Raw genomic sequence first — 19,621 nt, 5'->3', positions numbered from 1 at the left:
CCGTTGAGAAAGCAGCTCACCGACCGATGGACGAGCTGTGATGTGAACTCAAAGAAAAAGAAATCCGCGTGGAAACACAGAACGAATGAGAATGCGAATCCTAATCGGCGTCCCGTTCTGGCTGAGGTGGGCTGCTCTCAGGACAGGCCACTCGGGGCAGAACAGACTGGGGGTCCTCAAAACCTCAAACGTCACGCGTGTCTCTGAAATGAACACCGAGGGGACAAATGCTTTGGTCACAGCACTGGCTGACCTGCGCGGGCGTCTGGTCATCTGGCTGTCTGTCTGTCTGTCTGTCTGGCCGGCCGTCCAGTGACTGCACCCCTCACTCTGGGGCTCCATAATGGGAAACACAAACCTGAGAGAGGAGACCACGAAACTCGCCGATCTACACACACACACACACAGCCCCCAAATAGTAATAAGAGTGCATATTATTACATGATCTACGTGTGTGTGTGTGTGTGTCGCACAGCCTGCTCACTTCATAACACACACACACACACACATCTCACTTATGGTTACTCCGCGCCAGTCCGCTCCGTCACACACACTCTGTATGTTTAGTCTCTAAACTGAACGAATGTCAATACGTATCAAATGTTAGAACAGAACGGTGTAATAGACCATAATATACAGCAGACTTCTAGGTAAGCGTGTGTGAGATGAGAGAGTAGATGACGTCTCAACAGTGCACTCTGTTACACACACACACACACACTCTCTATCTTCTATACTTTTTAACGGTATATTCTTATATTTTTTGCCACACTCGGTGTAATCAGTAATGATGCCAACTGTCCACACACAGATGCTGTAAGCCCAGATGGCACCTCTCCTGTATGCCCGTATTCTGTTCAGGTGCCACCTGTCCTCACCGCCCTGTACTGTACGCCCGGTCCCCCCGTGTTTATTTGTCTCTCACACTGTCATGTACACAGCTGGTGTCCCCTTCTTCTTAAGGCTCGGACCACCTAATACGCCGTACTGTACACCCGGGGCCTGCGCTGCTGTGCTCTATGAATATCAATGCTGTAATTGAGTTTATTTGCTCTCGGCTCAGTCCGGGGGTCTCACACCTGCTCCTCATCGAGCACACCTACGATACGTCAGGATGATTATGGGGTGTTTAGGCTCCCTATTGTCACATTTACCGCATACTTCCATCCACTTTCATAAGCTGCTCACGCAGGGCAGTTTGAGGGGGGCAGCTGGCGCCCATTCCAGTAATCATGGGGGCCGAGACAGGAACAACACGGCTACATGTTACACTATATTTTTATATATGTTTTTGGTTTTTTTTTTTTCGCCTGCTCGTTCACTTGTGCACATCTCTGCCTCGTTTATTCCCAGTTCTCCGAATCTGCCATATACACGCTGCCTTGGGGGGCTCTGTAAAGGGTCTTTCATCCGACCACATCCAAGTCACGTGCACGTCTCTGATCTACAGAAGGTGACCGCCACACACCCCAACTGCCATCTCGCACATGGTGTCCACACGAGCCCCTGTTTTGGGGGGGTCGTCTTCCCGCTTCGCTTTGCTCTGCCAGCCCCCGATCTGCCAAGCGGGCAGAACTGGCGCCCACCTGCTGGGCCTCCCCACTGCGCCCCCTATCTGCCTGCGCGGCCCGTGCACGTCAGCGGCTCTCCGGTGTTTACTAACAGAGTCGCCATGTGAAGAGCAGACGGGGCTGCGTAGGACTCCTTTGACGTCGGTGTGGACGGTGAAGCGGAGTGGAGTCCTTGATGCTTCGTGTCACTGGGACTCCGTGAGGGGACACTCGCGGTGGCACGAAGTCTGAAGTTCAGTTATTTGTGATTTGCACGCCTACATTAAACACCACGGCGCTCCCTGACGTGCTAAACGAACGTGGCCGAGTAAGGACTGAAATGAAGTATGTCACGTAAACTGCCCCCCTAATTACCCCGCGTACCCCTGAGATCTCCTGCCGATGCTTTCCGCGCAGATGTCGGATGAACTTCTCGCACAGCTGGAAGCAACAGGAAGAGTGAAGGAAGCGGCCACTTCACCGACACACCGGTGTAACCGTGAGCCACTTGAGCGGCATCGCCATTTCTCTTTGTATTCTTTGTGCTTATTGTATAATCTTTTGCTTCCGATTATCCGATAAAGCGGAGTGAGTCGAGAGCACCGCGCACTGACTAACAACACGTTGATGTCCGACGGGCTCAGGACATTAAGGGCACTCACAGGCTACCCGGTGATATCACACGCGAGGGGGCGGCCAGCAACAACGCAGCAGCCCAGAGGAGGGTCCCCTACGTCCCGTCCACGGAGCCCCTTCTTCCCAGTCGGATTAACGGTCCTGGCGCACCAGAGCGCAGTTATGTAATCCTGAAGGAAGGCACGGCTGCTGGCCGAGCGGGGGAAAGCAATGGGACGTAACGGTTTTCAAGTCGCTCTTTGCCTGTCCGATCCGTCAAGTTCTCAATGCTAAAGCTATGGGGGCGAAAGAAGTAGAAGAGAGAGAGAGAAAGAGAGAGAACTGGGCGTCCCTGTTGTCATCTGTTCTGCAGCTGCAGCGGCGTGGCTTCTAACGGGGACAGCGGCGTCCCCCGAGCTAACGGGAGTGACAGTTTCCAAGCGCGTAGCGCAGAGCAGAGCAGCGCAGCGCAGCATCGCCTCTCAGCCCGTCCCGTTCGTACCTCCTGCCTTGGGCTCCGTCTTCCTCCGGCACTTCTCTTTACCCCGCAGCCTCGAGAGGGTCCTCCGCAGGAGAGGCTCTGCCATGGCGCCGCCTGGAGCCTCAGAGAGTCACCCTGAGCCCCGCTGTCTCCCCATGCCCGCTCGCTACTTGACGAGTGCGCTGTGTCGCGGCCGCAGCCTCCTCCATGGCTTTGCCAGGAATTTCACAGGAAACGAATTCCAGGGATTCTTTCCCAAAACTTTTTTTTAAAGAGGCGAAGTTTGTCGGGGGCTTCTGGGAGATGTAGTGCGCTCTTCGCTGCCTCCAAGTTAAGTGCGTTTTGTGTTACCGTTTAACAGGGGTAGGCTGGCACGCGCGCACACACACAGACACACACAGACACGCATGCGCGTGCGCGCTCATGACGGCGGCTGTTAATATCCGACACACACACACACTCACTCCCAGCCTTGTGATCCCATTAGACACGCGCACGTAAGGCGACAACTCCAATAAACAAGCGGGGTGGGCATCAACACGCAGAAAGACCCTCGTGCGACCCCAGGAATAAACGGAGGCTGAGCTGGACAGACGCCCCGCGGGCTCAAAACGGCCAACACACACACACACAGAAATGTCAGAGAGAAACATTTGCATCCATCGAGGCTGCCTTGCTTGTTCGAGAAGAGTCCTGCACCTGGAGCAGCCATAGCGGGGGTCTGCTGCTGGTGGTCTGCCGTCCGACTCTATGGGCTCATTCCAGTCAATGGGCTCTCTCAGGCAGGCGGAGTAAGTCGGATAAGCCAGAAATCCTCAATGTGTGGTAGGCGACCTAACGGGACACGAAGAGGTCAAGAGGAGTCACAGCAAGTGCCCTCGATGGCAGACACGTATTGGGGTTTGAGAAATCTGACCTCCTCTCTCTGTGGTTATTTTATCAAACTTGTTAGGATTCTAAATTAATAAGGCGTCTGTCACGTGGGGGGCTCTCTTGGGATCAAAAGGAGGTCCTCTTATGGAATCACTCTGATGACCCACCGTGGAGGAGAGCAGGTCAGTCAGTTAGGTGACACACACTGGGATGCCATCTATGACAGCTAAGGGGTGTGCACTCCTGACCCTAAGGGGGAACTCCTTTCAGTCGTGAACTCTGCCAAGAGGGCATTGCTACCTGCCGGGCACTGGTTATGAAAGTAAAAGTGTGCACACTCCATACACCAAGGGGCATGCGCCCATTCAAGTCATGCTATTTAAACAAGGGGCACACACTGCAGACCCCCCCCCATATGTCATTGACCAGCTACCCGCTATGAACAATGAGGATTGACGTCCCTCCACCCACCTAGGGCTCCACATGGGCTTCGATGGGCACAGCTTTGGACCCTTTATTGTTAAAAGTGTAGGAGTAAAAGCACCACCAGTAAGCAAGTGTGGGGCTTCAAAGCCCACCCCTGTATCAACACAAACCATGGGCACAAGAGCACACCGCTGGGACAAAGTGACAGGCAGCGGCCACATAGTAGCACCCATGTGACAGGCGCAGGTGAGCCAGTCAGCAAAGGGTTAAGTACGTAGCACTTTATTTGTCCCAAGGAGAAAATGTAACTTTTAGGAAAGAACCACAAATATAAAAATATCAATAGAGACGACAAACACGAGCAAACCCCAAACACGCACACTGATTACAAAAAGAGAAGAGCACGTCGGCCTTTGTAATGATGGCACAGGCGCCACTGCAGTAAGGCGCTATAAAGGCACAACGCCACAGGTATGAAGGACGCACTCCTCCTGGCATGTCACAGAGAGGTCCACCCTTGTCCGCTCAGCGTTGTCCTCATTCCACCGCCACCTCCAGCAGGTCCAGAAGGCGTCCCAGAACTGAGCCTGTTGATTTGGTGGACCGTTTATGACGTGATGTCACATGGCAGGGCAGTAGGAGGCGTAAAGGACGTCACATTGAAGGAATGTGGTCACCAATTAGGAGTGTCTGCCCTGTCCTTCCTTCTCCGGTCCCTTTGTGTTATGAGACCAGTCTACAGATGGCGGCCCTCGCGTACTCGTGGCAGTGGACCACCTCTACTTCCATGGCCTGGCATGGAGGCTCTCTGGTGCGGCCATTCCCTGGATTTTCTGATATGGAGTTGTCCCTGAGTGCTCTCCTCTGTCTCAGTGTACCCCACTGGTGCCAAACCATCAGTGACTTCCAAGTGACACGACCTGCTGTCACGTTTCGAGTCTGAGGTGTAGAAGGTGAACAGGAAAGATGAAGGGTCTTCTCTGTGCAGACCCCGAGCCTATCAAACTGGGGTCTACCAGACAGAGAGTCATTATCCCAAAATAGCAGTTGTGATAAAGGCGCTATATAGCGCCCGACCCGGCACAGAATATGCAGAGGCACGTGTTCACACTCACAGGTATTTATTTTTGTTGCTCTTCAGCCGTGGGCACACGTCTTCCCCGTGTCCCACCGGCCCAACACAGTCCCAAGCACCAAACCAACACAAGCCCACACTTTCCTGCTCCGCCACTCCTCCCAGGCAACCTCGTCCTCTTCCTCCCGATTCTGGCCCTGATTGCTGGGAGGCGGGCCCTTTTATACCCCACCCAGAAGTGTTCCAGGTGCCTGACCAGCTGGTCTTAATTGCACCTCCGGGTGGGGCTGATAAACCGTCCAGCGTGGTGGCTGGCTCTCTGCAGCACCCCCTAGCGGGCACCCCATCTCCCAACCGGGCTGCTGTGGTGGACTCCATGTCCCATGGAGCCACGGGGGAGATTGAGGAGGGATCCACGGCCAGGGAGGCTGCCCCAAGCACCCCGGGGAAGGTACTGCAATGTCCATGATGGCTCCCCCGGGACGTATGCAGCAGAGGCGTCCCGGCCGGGCATGGGACCCGGCTGTCCGTCACACAGTTTAAAAAGCAAAAGGTGAAGAATTAGGGAGCCAAACCGGGCAGCTTGTAGAAGAGATCTGAAAGGAGAGGACCAGGACATCCAAAGACAGAAGATGAGGGGAGCTGCCCTTCATCCCCCTGAAGAGCCGCGCTGTCCTTACTGCCCCTTAGCCTCGAGTCCCGGACCGCAGTCGTCCTGCAGTGGTCACAAGATGCCCTGCCAGTTGTTGGCATTGCGAGGCGAGCTCAGGGTCCTGGCAGCAGTGACCGTCATGAGTGAACACGTGCTGTGTTGTGCTACCAGCTTCTTGTCAAAGTGTCTACCGCACAAGCAGGCGCAGAAGAGTCGAAAGCGGGCAGCGTGGCAGCTCGCCGTGTAAGTCAGGACGAGAGCAGATGTGCAGAGAGACGCGTAGCAGCTGGCGTTGTCACCGTCAAATGGCAGTTAAGGTCCAGGGTCAGGAAGTACCTGACAATGCAAGGGGCTTCCGAAGCATTTTACACAGGAGGACATGGCAGGGGAAACGGGCGTCTTCCTCAGGGGCCCATGTTGGGGAGTTTGATCAGTTACTACCGTGGGCTTGGATCATCTGTCTGTTATATAGCGACTTGCGGCTCATTCTGAGATTCTGAAGCTGGCACAGAGTGAGCATGGCAGTCAGAGCGACAATGCCCTCCAGTGGCACTGCTCTCTCCCCGTACCCGCCTTTGAGAATGGCAGGAGTCCGGCTGTGGCTTCTCGCTGGCCGAGTTGTTCTTCACCTCCCCTGCGTTGTCGGATGTCGATGAAGACGCCGATGGACACACCTTGTCACCTCCTGTCACCTCGTTAGGTCTGAGGTGACTTTGTGTGTTTTAAGTAAGCGGTATGTGTAAGAAGTGTGTGTTTGGTCATTGGCACACTCTGTAATGCGATGTAAAACCGAACCAAATGGTTCACGTGCTTAAGTGTCACGTGTATTAGCAGGAGGTGACATCAGGAGGGCCACACAAACATCGCTCTGCTGCTCGTCGTAAGGCCCTTTTCCACTTGTGAGTATTAATATCGTCATTTGAAGGACACTCCATAGCTGACATTTGGTTTAAATGCACCTGGCAGCGCTGGAGTTGCTTTACGCTTTGCCTTCCGCTGGCCGCACACTGACATGTCAAATGCTGCTCGCTGTCCTCTGTATTTGTCACTTATTCTCTTCATGTGACATCCTGTTCAAGTGGCTTTGATGAGACGAGGGCGGGAGGTCAATGTCAAAAGCATCACGGCAGGCGTAGTGGCAACACAAGACAAAAGTGGCAAAAGAATAAAAATAATTTCTAAATAAGAGGCTTAACACACACTTAAAAATAACGAAATAAAGAAAAAAAAAGCAAAGACTAAAGAAAGAGCCGCGCGGCGGATTAGTAGGCGAACAAACACAAGGGATTGCCTGCCATCTGCTGGTCACTCGCGGAACTGCAACCAGCCGTTTGGGTTTTGTGACGTGCGTCTGTCAGACTCGAAGTCACATTTACTGGTCAAGTCACTCCAAGTGACACGACAGTCGTACTGTCACAGCTGACGAGGACACACCTGAGACCAATCGGGTAAACGCATGCGTACAAAGGGCAGGGCGGTGACACAAGTCCTGAATGAAGCGTCACTTGTATCATTGGGGGGTTCAAGCAGACTGAACAAGGGCACCCGAATTAACCGTTTATGAGCTGGATGGCCTGTGCAAATAGGGTCCTCATTGTCACGTGTACAGGGGGGTCCGGGGAAATTCTTACTTGAGTGTGCTGATGGCACGATAAACGTAACTTTCAATTTATGATCTTGAAAAGCATCGATGGCTCGTGCAGGAAAGGCACTATATAATAGAGAGATGGATAAATGGATATGAACGGTGCTATACAAACGTAGCGTTTTAAAGATAGTATTACATTTCCAGTCCGTGTTCAACGGGTCAAGTGCTAAATCTTAAGTCATGGACCTCATCCGTGGTGCTAGTGAGGCCGCTCCAGAATACTGAGATGTACAAACTCGGACCCCTTTAAATTGTGTCTCAAAACCTCAAGCATTGGGTCACCTCAAGGGGCTCACCTGAAATGTTCAGCCGGTACCTCAGTAAATTTGTGGAGGTGACACTGGGACAGTGGCGTAGCAAGGGGGGACATCTGTCCCGGGGCGCAGCATCCAGAGGGTTACGAAATTTTAGAATCAAATGTTTTCCATTCGTAAATGCACTAAAAAGTTAACAAAAAAACATTCGCATCCTCAGCCCATCACTCCGTCAGTACGAGGAGATCTTTTTCCGTTGTTTGTCTCTTTCTGATTTCGAAGCACGTATTAGTTCTTTAGAGATTAAGATGAAGAGGTGACCTGACTGAAGTGTTTAAAATGATGAAGGTTAGTCCAGTGGATCGAGACGGTGACTTTAAAATGAGGTCACCAAGAACACGGGGACACAGTTGGGAACTTGTGAAGGGGAAATTTCACACAAACATCAGGAAGTTTTTCTTTACACAAAGAACGATAGACACTTGGAATAAGCGACCAAGTAGTGTGGTGGACAGCAGGACGTTAAGGACTTTCAGAACTCGACTTGATGTTTTCTTGGAGGAAACCCGTGGACAGGACTGGCGAGCTGTGTTGGGCTGAATGGCCGGTTCTCGTCCAGAGTGTTCGAATGTTCTTTCTACCCAACAGACACTAATCGATCCCCTCCACTACTCGGACATGCTTGACTCCCACCCAGAAACATCTGTGACGTTATTAAAGAGGTGGCGCGACTGACGTGAGGCATTAGGGTATCCTTGTCTGTCTAAGTTGCTGCAAACGCCATGTCTGTGCGCCAAGTGATTTGTGTTGATGTGTTTGATAGAAAATTGATTGGCTGTGGTGACGGATTCTAGGAGATGGCTGCAAAGGTCTAGAAGTTTCCCCATCATATTTTCGTCCGAGTAAATTGTAAGTAATGCACTTTTTATAAATATATAATTATTTTGCTTTATAAGTTGCTATATACTTTCTTTAAAATAATTTTGAAATGTGGAGAACTAATTAAAAAAAAAAACTAATGACATATTTAGATTTTAAAGAACACGAGGCGACGTTATCATTTTCGGAGACTTATAGGAATTTTTTTTTCTTATAATACTATTTTTTTTTATTATTATTATTTCTTTCCCTTCCCCATTGCATTTTGGCAAACAGGAAGGGGCGCGAAATCTTCAGTTGTCTCCGGGCTCTGAAAACCTCAGCTACGCCTCTGCACTGGGGGTCCAAGGACAATCCAGATGGACAAAAAGACGACGTCACATACTGTGACATGGAACGTGGCATTTGAGCTCATCGTTAGGGTGACAGAGCGGGGTCTGCTCTGACGACTACCCACCCAACCCTAATCTTGACCACCGTGCGATACGAAGGTGATGTTGATGCGATACTTGACTGAACTCACAGACACGGCGGCCTGCAATTCAAATTCCGCTCGACGCTCGGTTGGCTTTATGACGCCTTTAACTTGAGCACATCAGCTGGTGGATGGATGGCAGTGCCGCGCCGCGCCGGCCATTAACGCGACATGCCCGCGGTGACCGCCAAAGCTTCCAATAGGAGGGTCAGCGGGCTCCATGATGGGCGCATTCGCGAGTTGTGGGTTTGACTGACAGCTGCTTTCTAATTCTCCCTTTTAATTGAAGTGCGCTCTTCTCTGTACGCCACTTCGGGCCCACGGTGGTCGTGTATGTAATGGTGGCGCTGCAGCTCGGTCAAAAGCTCCCGACATAACGGGGGGCTCCACACACGGTTATGACGGAAAGGCCGTTAATTGTGCGCAGTGTTCATTCCACGCGTTTTCTTGGTGGTCGTGGAATTGATTTCTGTCATCAGTGTGCTGATTTAAGGGGGCTGCCAGTTTGCTACAAAAGTGTGACATATATGCAGCCACATGTCGCAACACACACACACACACTGTAAAAAAATCATGTCATTAAGTGTCGTATGATGGTGGAAAGAGCAGATAATCAGATAATCAGATGGAGAGACAGTCAGAGATGCATAAATGGTCATTTTTAACGGCTCCCATGTGAAGCTCTGTTTGTGGTGAGGGCTCTCAAATTCTCCAAACCATCCACTCCTTGTTCTTAAATTCAGTAAAGCGCGTTTGACAAAAGTTAGGTAGGTAGGTAAAAAGGCACTATATAGTATATAAAGAATACGGTCATTCACAATAAGCCCAAGCCATATTGACCTACCTACTCATAGAGTGTCTTTAACATCTGTCTGTCTATCTATCTATCTATCTATCTATCTATCTATCTATCTATCTATTATATAGTGCCTTTCACTCTGTCTATCTATCTATCTATCTATCTATCATATAGCGCCTTTCACATCCGTCTACCGTTCTGACGTCTTCCTTCATCAGTCCCAGCCTCAGCCTCTTTGGTTCATAATGGCCCCTGGACTTTGTTCCGCCTCGCTGACTTCCATCCATTCATCCATCCATCTTGTCCACCCGCTGTACCCTAAACAGAGTTGGAGGGACGCTGACGCCCATGGCAGCCAAATCGGGCACATAGCAGGTGAAGCACCGGGAGAGGGCGCTAGTCCATGCCAGGGTGAACACAAGGGTGCCAGTTTTTAGCCAATCTCGTGCACGTAACCAGCACGTCTTTAGACTGTGGACACTGGAAGAACTCGCAGGCTCCGCGCGTGGACCACCGGAGATTTCGGCCCCGGTCTCTTTGTTACAACTGCGCCACCGCGTCTGCCAGAACGAAGTCCTAAAATTGCGCAAGCTTGATGATTACACAGCTAGGGTTGTAAATGCAAACACAGCACGCACGTAAAACTAAAGGAGCGTTTTGTTTGTTACAGAGTGGGTGGAAAATACAAAAGTAAGGCTCGCCATATCAAAACCATATGCAGGGCATTACAAAGCAGCTGGGGGGCCGCCCTGCAGAGAAGCGGCGTGTCCGCTCCGTGAATGTCCGCCTCTCCAGTCGGTTGACCGTTTAGGACGAGTAGCGGTCAGACTAAAGGGGAGAATTGGACCCCCGATCTAAAATGTGCCCCGCACTGCTGACCAACTGCCCCCGAGTGTTTTTTTCTTTCACCTACACGGACGACGGGGCGGGGTTTGGGGGTGCTTTGCGCGCTTCCTCATTTAGGGGTTGGCTGAGGCAGAAACCGAGCAGGCGCCCTGAGGCAGGCTGTGTGGGTGAGGAAGGCGGCTGTTGCGCACACTCACCTGACACTCTCACACTCACACCCACACACATCACAGTCAGAGGCGTAGACGGAGCACGTAAAGCAGGTAAGTGTCTGCTCGCTGGCGCTTGGCACAGGCTGGCATTGGGGCAAGTCGTCTCTCCGCTGTGCATGTCGGATGCTGCTCGTCACAGAATCAAGTGACATCCGTCATTTCGACAGAAAGTGCTTCTCAACTTTAAATGATGGGTCAGTCCACCCTGACCAGAATAAAATGTGGACAGGAGACTCCCAGTCATCCTGGGGAGCTTTGGGTGGATGACACGAGCGGGGGCCTTGAGGAATGCACTCGGAGGAAATGAATTATTATGAATAATTAATTACTTATTTATTAATGTAGACACATTAAACATACTGTATCTGTCGAAAGAGGGGCTTAACAGATTAAAAACACAGGCTCATTTCATCTTTTATCATTGAAGGGACATTGGCACTTAGTCCAGGGTGAGTTCCTGCTTGTGATCAAAGCTGCCAGGATCGGCTCCAGCCCCTGCGTTTTGTAATTGGCGTAAGCGGTTGTTACAGCCGAGAGATGGATGGATGGGTGGAAACTTTTTCCTATACAGTTCGTGTTACTTTAACTATTTTTAAAATGTATTGACATTGATTCTTTCTTTCTTTCTTTAACATGTTCGCCAACCTTGTTTGTTTCCGGGAATTGTTCGGACTTGTCAAACTTTACACTTCAGTTGGTGGCGCTGCAGTTGTTTCTCATGCATGTACACCGTAAGCAGGTGCCACGAAGATCAATCGTGATTACAATTCAGAGGACGTTAAACAAACGTCAGCCTCTCACTTGACATCTCCCGGGTGTCCTTCGCTCTGTAAATGTCTAGAAATCCTTTCTCTTTACCTTACTCCTAGCTTTCAGAGTCCCGAATGAGCTTATCAGTTGCCCCCAAAGGGTGCTGGCAGATGTCCGACTCCTGCTAAACGAGGAAGCCTTAATATTCTAGCGTGCGACTGTTTGTCTTTAATCTCACTGGCTTCTAATGCTGTCGTTCATTTATTCATCAGCGCACGGCGTACTGTACACACCGAGTATACAAGGAGCCCCGCCCACCTCGTCTGATGACGTTACACTCCACTACTTCTGACCACGCCCATCCAGCCTCGCGGAGTCTCCCCAGTATGGAGAATGCGGCAATCGCAGCAGTTGTGATTTCTTTCTTTGTTTTTTTTCTTATCGTTTGTCCGTCTCTTGCCTCGGCTTTTTCTATTTCAGGTCCTTGTTTTGGGTGGCAGGACTGGCACTGCAGTGGGTGTCTTTACTTACCTTGGCTTGAATTCATTTTCATTACTGTTGTATTTATACTGAGCGTCAGTAAAAACGTCTCGTCATTTTCTAACCTATTAAATCTTGACGCCTATTCCAGCTAGCATTGGGCACGAGGCAGGACCAAACCCTGGACAGGATGCCAGTTGTCCATCACATGCCCCACACAGGGAGCCCCTATATCACACGTACAAAGTCAGCATTATAATAAAGAGTTGAAGTGCCAGTGGCAGCGCACCTACAGAGTACTCAATGGCTCAGCACCTACACATACTGAATGGAGACACCCGTGGGGTCCTCTGCTCCTTCTCACTCTGATGAGCGGGTCTGGTGATGCCACCTCACTGTGGTATCACAGCTCAGTCCAGACTCTCCTCATGTGCAGCCTCTGGTTGCTGCCCACCTCCATGTGGAGTTCTGACTCCCTCGATGTGTTTAAAAAGCGTTTGAAGACCCCCTCGTTTGGTGGATTTCTGTCTGTCAAGTTTTGTAAATCTGGGAATTGTAACTCCCCTGCATTTTGTTCTGAGTGGCCACCTTGTCTTGTCACACTTGTTCCCAAACTGTCCCCCAGACTGATGCTGACCTCACTTTGGATAAAAGCGATGGAAATGAAGGCTCCTTGTGATTCCAGTGCTTGGCCCTAACGCTGCTGAGATAACGTTGTCCTTTACTTCTCATTGTTCTTTATTGCTATCCGTTTTTATTTTTGAAAGTGGAGTAGCCCACTTAAAGGAATAGTGCACCCCAAAATGATCCGTTTGATATGCGGTGTGTGATGACGGCCGCTCACATTTGTGTGTTGAACAGAGATGGGGGTCAATGGCGACCAGCTGTCCAGCTCACTGTATAAAAAGTCCATGAGAAGAACAGCGGTCAACAAGCCAGAAGCCCCTGCGCATGAACTTGACACCTGAAGACAGGTCCCTTACCCAATGAATGAGGGGGGTCAGGTCTTCAGATCTGTAGGGCGGAGCATAGCAGCTCTTAAAACACGCAGACCTATTGGTGTGAAAGGTGCTGAGGTGGGCTTCACCCAAGCGAGTGCAGTGAACCTTCAGTAGACCTTAGAGAGGACCTCCGCCAGACGTGAAGCTCACGTTCACAAGACTTAAACATGGAATCGTTCAAAGAAACGAGAAATGCTAGCCTGCTGTTGGAGGAGCGTCTTTAGTAAGAGAAGTCACAGGGTGGGCGCTCTGGTTTTTGACAACATTGCGGCGTCTCCCACCCGCTTTGGCATCAGAAGAGTTCCGGGGTCGCCACATCGGTGTGTTAAAAGGCCATTCGACCCCCGTGGTCCAAGCCTGCAGCAGTCTGCTGTGTTACGTGACATTACTTAGGTGGTCTTCTGCTAACCACCCTGAACGCCTCTTGTCATCCTCCTCATCCTCCTCCTTATCTCTTCTTCTTGTTTTAGCATGAACAACCCCCTGGAGTTCCTGGTGGGGGGCTCACCCCACGACGTCAGGACGGTGCGGACGCTGCTGGTCACCGCTGCTCTCCTGCTCATCTCCACTCTGGTCCTGAAGGCCTGCTTCAAGTTCGCGGTGGCCCTGTGGAGATATGTCCTCAATGCCCAGCGCCTCAAGTGCTTTCCACAGCCACCGTGCAGAAACTTGCTGCTGGGGCACCTCGGCCTGGTGAGACCTTCGCCGCTCGTGTCTGTCGTCGCTGTCATCAGTGAGCTCTTCATACGTTACGCTTTCCAAGAAATGAGTGGCGTCAGATTAGAGAAGTGGGATGTGGGCCTCCGTCCGGTCATTTGTCCTTGGAGGACTGGGAGGAGAGAACTTCAGGAGAAGGTTTAATGGCAGCTTGTGGTAGTTGAAAGCTTCATATGAAGGCGTCCTCAAGTATTCTGAACTTCTTTCTATTTTGTTCAAAGCTTAACTCCATTTATTTTTTTGGGCATAAGAAGCACAGAAAGTCTAGAAGTGGCTCGCATCTTGGGGGGCTGCAGGTTTTCTTTCTGAGTTAGTGACCCTTTTGTCGCTCCTATGGTGGCCCCGTTTTTTTTAATTCCATGCTCTTTACTGCGCAGACCAAAACAGAACGTCCCAAATCCCACACTCTTGGCACGCGGTCGCCGGTGGACTGTTCCGGCCGCTCAACACGTCCCCCTTTCTTTCACATCGCTACCCCCAGGCCATTAGACCGAGCACCAGGACGGGCAGGAGAGGAGGTTACACCTTCACTGATGTATTCTGGGTAATGAGCCCAAAATAGTGTTGCCTTGTGGCTGCCCCTCTGCTTTGAAAAGGGCCGACCTGGGGGTGTGCGGATGAGACGTGGACTCTGCATCAGCGCCGGTTCAAAGGAATCCTGCGGCTTCATGACGCTCCTCGTGACTCGGTGGCTGCGCAGCTCATAAAAGGAATTCCTAATAAAACAACGCACATCATAACACTTAAGGCAGGCTGACCGCTCCGTCACTTGTGAACGCGGAGTTAATAAACGGGCACATTCAGGCCAGCAGACGAGCGCCCTTATTGGTCGGTGGGCCGGAGACCTGTGGGGTTTATTGAGTGACACCGTCGTTACACCCGCGCCTGTCCCATCTCAATGCTCCTTACAACATCGAAAAGGCAGGCGCTTACAAACTGCAACAAACTGACTAAGAATTAACGGAGAGATTTAGTTACCGGCCCCGTGCACAGAATTCTCCCTTTGTCGCCGGAAAATTGAAGAGATGTGGTGAAACAATCGACATGCAGGTCAGGATGCAGCGCCACGTGTTACTACACGTGACACAGCAGTTTGATTGGGTAGCGAGGACCTTTTTGCTGCCATAAATCAAATTCGGGAGGAGCTCCTTGAGGCCACACATCACAGGACATTAACGTGGCTGTCTTGCATTTCATTTTAAAGCTCCAGGATACACCGCTTGGCTCAGTTCGCCTTGTCTTCTTTAACTGAGATTCTCTCCATTAAGCCTGTTCTTCGGCTGGAGTCATGAATTGGCCTTGAAAAACGCCCATCAACAGGCCAGGAAAGGCCTCACCAAAGGCAGCCTGACCTGCCAGCCCCACAAACAGGCCCCAGAAATGGGAATCGGACTTTTAAAGTTCAAAAGACACAGAAATGTCTGGAAATAAATATTAAAATACCCCTCAAAAGAGGGGATAACCATAAACCCCAGGCTTGTAAAGTGCAAGGCAAGCAAGAATCTTTAATCAAGAAGGATTTATTAACAACAATTAGAAACATAATAACTAACTGAAAACATCAAAAAGGAGGCAAAAATTATTTTCCTAAAGGGCACCCACAACAACCACATCCCCGAACAAGTCCAAACTTCAGAGATCTAATAAAGCAATAGAAAGTCAACACTCCCAAAGCTGAACCCGCAAGTCTCCTCCATTGTGGACTTCAGCCAGAGGTTCAGAAAATTTATGAGAAAAGACGAGATCAGAAAACAAAGCAAACTGGTCAAAACCGGAGATCAAACAGGAGAAAACACAACCAGAAACGCTAACCCAAAATCAACAAGTCAATCCCAAAACTATTCTCAAAATGACGCGTGTAGACTGCAAAGAATGAAACTGATGTCAGACAAATGTCAGACCGCGCAAGTCCATTTGTGAGCGGTGGTGCCAATTAGGTGGTCATTGTGCAAACAAAGTGCATTGTGGGAAAAAATCCCATAACAACAAGCGACACGCTAACCCTGACCTAGCAAAACAAAATGGTGTTGAAAAAGATGGAGGAATATTATAAATATCAAAGTCAAGATTCTGAATTAAAAAACAAAAACGATCGCTGGGTCAGCAAGCCCTACGACATACGCAGGGGCAGATCTACCATCGGGGCACTCGGGGGGCCTGCTACAGCAAAGGACCTTTCTAGAAATCCAGCCCACCCCAAAGCCCCCAACACAAAAGGGGACACTTGATGAAATAATTGAGTCTCCGCACACCAAATGCCACACAGCATTAAACGACCGGGTGACCCCGTGTGCTGCATTGATGATCACCTCTCTGTTGAGGGGCCAAGTCACCCAGGGGCTTCTGGGGCTCTTAATCGGAGTTTGAACACACATACGTGTGTATTGTTTTTAATGCTTGACTGTAAACAGAAATTATAACACCTGAGGAGGACATGCAATGAACCGCAAGGGACTTGAGTTCCCAGCAAGCCTTTAAAGGTGGGGGGCGGGGCCTTAGCCGTGAGGCATGAGTGACCCGCCTCTCTGGGATCCACGCACCAAATCTAAGAAACATAGCAGACACACACAGTCAGACACATAAAAGTGAAATGATGAATAAATAGAATGAAATGAACAGAAAATAAATCATAAGATGAACAATAAATGGGGGAACCGCATCAACAAGAACGACTGAGACCAACGAACAATACAGGAAAGTGAATAAAAACGACAATACATTAAACAAAAGCTCGGGAGGCACTTAACACGCGGTTGGGGAGGCCGCACTCGTCTCTGTGAACGTTACGTGAAGTGCAGCGCCTGCCTCTTGAGACGTCGATTACGTTTCTATTTTTATTTTAAGTACACGAGTAACACAAGTAGTGAAGTTCCAGTTACGTCAGGTTAGAAGAATTGAAAGTGTGACAGACAGACAGACAGACAGAACTTTATTTGTCCTGAGGGTGATGCGTTCATAAGCCTACAGGTACGAGTTTGTTCGATTTATTCATTTTTTATTCTCTTTTGACACCAGTGATCTAAAACTCTAATGGGGGTCCCGAGGCAAAGTGAATGCACAAAAACAAATTAGAAAGTGTAAATGAAACAAGAGAGGAAGAAGAAGAGAGGAGATAAAGAAAGAAAAGCTTGAGAAGTTAAACTGCAAATAAAAAGAAGTTACAGCGAAGAGGAAGAAGAGCTCAGACATCTCAGCAGGGTGCAAAGTCAGAGAAGAAGGTCCGTGCGTAAGACGTCTCTTTAAAAAGCTAAAAGATCAGAGCAGAGGTCACAAAACAAAGCAAACGTTCACGTAAAGAGCGTGAAAGACAAACAAGGGGGCATCAGGAAGAGGGAGAGGAAGGACGCAAATAAATAAAGAGTTTGGGTAGGAAGGCCAACGGCACACTAAAGTCGTAGTAAGAACACGGAGGAGAGCCCAACTCTCCTCTCACGACGTCCTCGCAATTCAAAAGGCTTTGACGCTCCAAAGGGCCCAGAGGTCTGAATACTCAAACGCAAAACGACATGAAGGCCATGTTGGGACGGACACGAGCGCGGCGCGGACTCGGCCACAGCAGCCGTGAATACGCAGGACTGTGAGGTGGACGGTGACATGTCTGCTTGTTTGAACGCCGTGCCCCCCGCCATTCTGGTTTTATCGGCCCAATGTCGTCTTTGGCAGACCTTTCTAGAATGTCCCCTTGGGCTGCCCTAACACAGGCACTGTAGACTAAAGTTGTGTTTCCTGTTAAATTAAGATCTCCCCCATCTGCTGCCTCGGTCAAATACATGAAATAAAACGCTAAAGAAGGCCACATGATGAACTACAAAACTCCTCTCGGCGTGTAATGGACGGCGTCTGTCTCTCTGGGTGCCACCAGCGCCGCGTGTTTGTGTGCTCCTCGATATCTCTGTGGACCTGCGCACACACCTACTCAGTTTCTGTGGCTTTCAAACCCGCACGGCGAGATGTCTTCGAAGATTTCTTGTTTCCACTGATGGCTCAGCAGTTCCTCCTTTTTTTTATTTCGTCTTTTGGGCAACAGGAACTGCCAGTTCCACATTCACTCATTTAAATGTCACCGGAAATCCTTACTGACATGTTGCGCTGCTTCTCTTTGCTTAGTTATTGTTGTGGAACGCCGATGGGTCCAACTCAAAGAAAGGCACACGAACCAGCACTGGGGGGTCCACCCTAGAGTTGGGGACATGCGCCCCTTTAGTTAGTTAGTTTAGAATAGCACCCCTTGGAGTCTACAGCGTGGGCTGAAGGAGGGCTGGGCAGAATAGTCTGGAGGACACCCCGCTTGAGATACCCCTCGATGTTCGCAGCATGCTTTCAGTACTTTAAGGACTGGGTGGGCTCAAGGAATCCCCTCGGTGTCCGCAATGTGCATCCCTCGACTTGTCAAAATGGTACCCCCCACTGACAAGCGTAACGGAAAGGTACGGAGCGAGGACCACTCGAGCTTCTTAAGCGGCACCTCTCTGTGTTCTTAGAGGATCTTCTCCTTCATTGTCTTTTGTACGGCCTCTTGACTTATCAAAATGGCTGCCCTCATTGTCTAGAGTGCATGCCCCTTAACTTTAATAAACGGCACCACACAATGTAGCCACATTTGGATTGACTGGCACTGACACGAGCCAATGAAAACTGCAGTCGGATGGGTTTATGGGTAATCGTAACCCAAAACGTGTGCCTGCAGCAGTGAACCGATGACCAACACTCAACGATCGCCATGATGATCCTGGCAACTTCTTGTGGCTCCCTTTGAAATGCAACACCTCATCTTCTTTCTACTGGCGGTCCCCATGGCAACAGCTAACGCTGCCAAATGGTGCTGTGCCCCTGGGGCTGCTGGGAATTGCAGTCCACACTACAAGGACTTCCAACGTCTGAGAGCAATCAGATAGAATGGACCAAGAGAAGGCCATTGCTAACTTACAGGTGTAACAAAGGCGCTATATAGGCGCCGACCCGACACAGAGTGACACTGGTGGCATGTATAAAACCCAAATAAACTTTTATTTTTCTTCACCTGTGGGCAGGTACTTGATTGCCAAATTCCAGTTGCACTTCTGGGTGTGGTGAAAACTCTGCCAGTAAGGGCTCAGGGGTCCCAGCTGCAGCACCCCCTGGCGGCGCCTGCGCGACCCAACAGGGCTGCACCAAACTCGAATTCCCATGGAGCCCTGCGGGAGACCGAGGCACCGCTCCATCCAGCGTCCAGGGGGAGATATTGAATCGTCCATGGCTGCTCCCCTGAACATACACTGAAGGGGCGTCCATCACACAGGCCCACCCACTGCGTTCATTACATTTAACAACACAAGGCAGACGCGCACATCTCTTTACAATCCTCCATTATGACACGAACCGTGTGGGTGGGCCATTTCTCTTTTTTGGTCTCAGGCTTTACTTTTGTTTTCACAACCTTTGATTTTTTGGGATGTTTTGAACCTCCCGTCTAATCAGCGAGCGATTCTGGCCTCGACCTCGGCTCCATTTCTTGACTGCGTCTCGTTTCCCGTTCGTTTCATTCAAATTCTTTGTGGTTTCCAGCTTGTTTGTAAGTCTGCTTGATCTTTGGGATCTTCGTTCCTGTTTGGATTTTTCCATTTTAGGTTCTGTCTTTTGGACTGTTGTCTTGATTTTGATGGCTTCTTTGTTCTGTGATATTCCATCCATCCATTTTCTAACTTGCTGAATCCGAATACAGGGTCACGGGGGTCCGCTGGAGCCAATCCCAGCCAACACAGGGCACAAGGCAGGAACCAATCCCGGGCAGGGTGCCAACCCACCGCAGGACACACACAAACACACCCACACACACACACACACCAGGGACAATTTAGAGTCGCCAATCCACCTAACCTGCATGTCTTTGGACTGTGGGAGGAAACCCA

General features: G+C 50.2%; 2 protein-coding genes across 5 annotated transcripts in view; one reads left to right on the top strand and one right to left on the bottom strand.

Annotated features, from left to right (window-relative positions):
• Positions 1-2,976, bottom strand: part of LOC120541128 (rho GTPase-activating protein SYDE1) — a 37,749-nt gene extending 34,773 nt beyond the window's left edge. For both annotated transcript variants that reach the window (XM_039772467.1, XM_039772468.1), the window contains exon 1: positions 2,668-2,976. In XM_039772467.1, the coding sequence (XP_039628401.1) occupies positions 2,668-2,752 (85 nt within the window). In that variant the 5' untranslated portion in view covers positions 2,753-2,976. The remainder of the gene's footprint in view (positions 1-2,667) is intronic.
• LOC120541129 (cytochrome P450 4F3) overlaps positions 1-19,621 on the top strand; it is a 64,666-nt gene that overhangs the window by 30,136 nt on the left and 14,909 nt on the right. For 2 of the 3 annotated variants that reach the window (XM_039772471.1, XM_039772469.1), the window contains exons 1-2: positions 10,708-10,836; positions 13,487-13,709. In XM_039772471.1, the coding sequence (XP_039628405.1) occupies positions 13,488-13,709 (222 nt within the window). In that variant the 5' untranslated portion in view covers positions 10,708-10,836; position 13,487. Of the gene's footprint in view, positions 1-10,707; positions 10,837-13,486; positions 13,710-19,621 lie in introns of those variants that run through there. The other variant, XM_039772470.1, reaches the window with a different exon arrangement.

Source organism: Polypterus senegalus, chromosome 12, assembly GCF_016835505.1.
Source record: "Polypterus senegalus isolate Bchr_013 chromosome 12, ASM1683550v1, whole genome shotgun sequence".
Taxonomy (NCBI): Eukaryota; Metazoa; Chordata; class Cladistia; order Polypteriformes; family Polypteridae; genus Polypterus; species Polypterus senegalus.
The sequence above is the reverse complement of the archived record's forward strand: the minus strand, read 5'-3'. Positions and strand labels throughout refer to the sequence as shown.